The following is a 2,055-nucleotide window of genomic DNA, read 5'->3' as shown; positions in this document are numbered from 1 at the left end:
TAGGGTTGGGGCCTTGTGCTTCCATGTGCTTTCTTGTCTAAAGTCATGGCTTTGTCAAGAGTTGGGGCCTTATGCTTCCTTGTGCTTTCTTGTCTAAAGTCAAGGCTTTGTCTAGGGTTGGGGCCTTGTGCTTCCTTGTCTAAAGTCATGGCTTTGTCTAGGGTTGGGGCCTTGTGCTTCCATGTGCTTTCTTGTCTAAAGTCATGGCTTTGTCAAGAGTTGGGGCCTTATGCTTCCTTGTGCTTTCTTGTCTAAAGTCAAGGCTTTGTCTAGGGTTTGGGCCTTGTGCTTGCTTGTCTTAAGTCATGGCTTTGTCTAGAGTTGAGGCCTTGTGCTTGCTTGTCTTAAGTCATGGCTTTGTCTAGGGTTTGGGCCTTGTGCTTCCTTGTCTAAAGTCAAGGCTTTGTCTAGGGTTGGGGCCTTGTGCTTGCTTGTCTTAAGTCATGGCTTTGTCTAGGGTTGGGGCCTTGTGCTTCCTTGTCTAAAGTAATGGCTTTGTCTAGGTTTGGGGCCTTGTGCTTGCTTGTCTTAAGTCATGGCTTTGTCTAGAGTTGGGGCCTTGTGCTTGCTTGTCTTAAGTCATGGCTTTGTCTAGAGTTGGGACCTTGTGCTTGCTTGTCTTAAGTCATGGCTTTGTCTAGAGTTGGGACCTTGTGCTTCCTTGTCTAAAGTCGTGGCTTTGTCTAGAGTTGGGACCTTGTGCTTGCTTGTCTTAAGTCATGGCTTTGTCCAGAGTTGGGACCTTGTGCTTTCTTGTCTAAAGTCATGGTTTTGTCTAGAGTTGGGATCTTGTGCTTGCTGTAGCTTGGTAATCCTTGCATTTATCAAAGGTGTAATTCAAAGACGTATGTAAAGCTGGTTTATCAAAGAAGAATGCTAATTAAGAAATATACTTTAATCCAAAATAAAAATGTCCAATAGGTTATATAAAAATATCTCAAAATATAAACAGTACTCCGTCAAGTTATAATTCCATTTTATTCTCTGTTTTGTTTAGAGTTGAAACAGCCTGTTAAAAGTGTAAAAGGTCGAGTTACTCTTTTCTTTAAATCTTGTAAACTTCGTCTTAATCTTTGAAATCTTGATGGTTTCTTTTCTGAAATGATAAAATATTTCATATTCTGAAACAAATTACTCAAAGAGAGTATTAGGTGGAGATTTTTGAAAAATAAAATCTCTCCTTATGGGATGTCGAAATGGATAACCAAGATGTGGGCATGTCCTTCCACCGTCACAGTATTTATTATAGACATTCAGTTATCGGACCTGGACTCAAGAATATATTGAAGAATGACCTCGGGGACAGTCTTGTCCACTATAGCTGTGTCAGATGGAAACTTAATAAATATTTCAGAGTATACTAACGTTTTATGTTTCCATTCCCTTCTGTGATATTTGAATGAACATCCGGAACTTTCATAACGTCTTTGGATTCATCTTTAATGTCAATGGAATCACCGTGAACCTCAGGTCTGTTGATGACGTATTTGGAGAAATCCACAGCAGGTTTTTTCGGTATTACATACTGCGATAAATCTAAATATAGATTCTTTTGTCTTAATTTCTTCACCAGGTCGTCATCAGATCCGACTGGAACATTCTCAGACGTTTCTGTTTCCGTTTCCGCAGACTGCAGTAGACGTAATGAACCATTAGTCAAAACGGGTGACTTTTCACTACGTATAACATTCACATGTCGTGTTGCTGGATCTCCAGAGCTTGGTTCATCATTTCTGGACGCGTCCAAATGTAGATTTTGTCTTGCAAAATCTCTCATCATTTCAGCTGGACTTCGTCTAAACATTCCTACTTCAGGAACTTCTGATTCAGGTGGAATTTTGGAAATTATCGTAAACATGACTACTGAAAGAAAAGAAACAATCGAAGATTTCAGTAAAATGTTTCTTAAATTTGAAATTGACTTGTGTAGAATAAGATATGGTAATTTTCAAAATGATTATTTCAAGATATAAAGTTAACAAAAGTTTCTAAAACACCAAGGACATAAGATTTTCAAAACCGTTCGAAGTGTTACAAAAACATCAAAACCTTGGA

The 2,055-nt window shown here is 38.9% G+C and overlaps 1 protein-coding gene across 1 annotated transcript; it reads right to left on the bottom strand.

Moving 5' to 3' along the window:
* Positions 1-977: 977 nt before the first annotated feature.
* LOTGIDRAFT_175834 (hypothetical protein) lies at positions 978-1,780 on the bottom strand (the record flags this gene model as incomplete). Its single annotated transcript, XM_009060849.1, has 2 exons — positions 978-1,096; positions 1,366-1,780. 2 exons carry the CDS (start codon positions 1,778-1,780, stop codon positions 978-980), a joined length of 534 nt encoding a protein of 177 aa, XP_009059097.1.
* Positions 1,781-2,055: the final 275 nt, after the last annotated feature.

Source organism: Lottia gigantea (assembly GCF_000327385.1).
Source record: "Lottia gigantea unplaced genomic scaffold LOTGIsca_449, whole genome shotgun sequence".
NCBI classification, from domain to species: Eukaryota; Metazoa; Mollusca; class Gastropoda; family Lottiidae; genus Lottia; species Lottia gigantea.
This window is presented reverse-complemented; position numbering and strand designations above follow the sequence as displayed.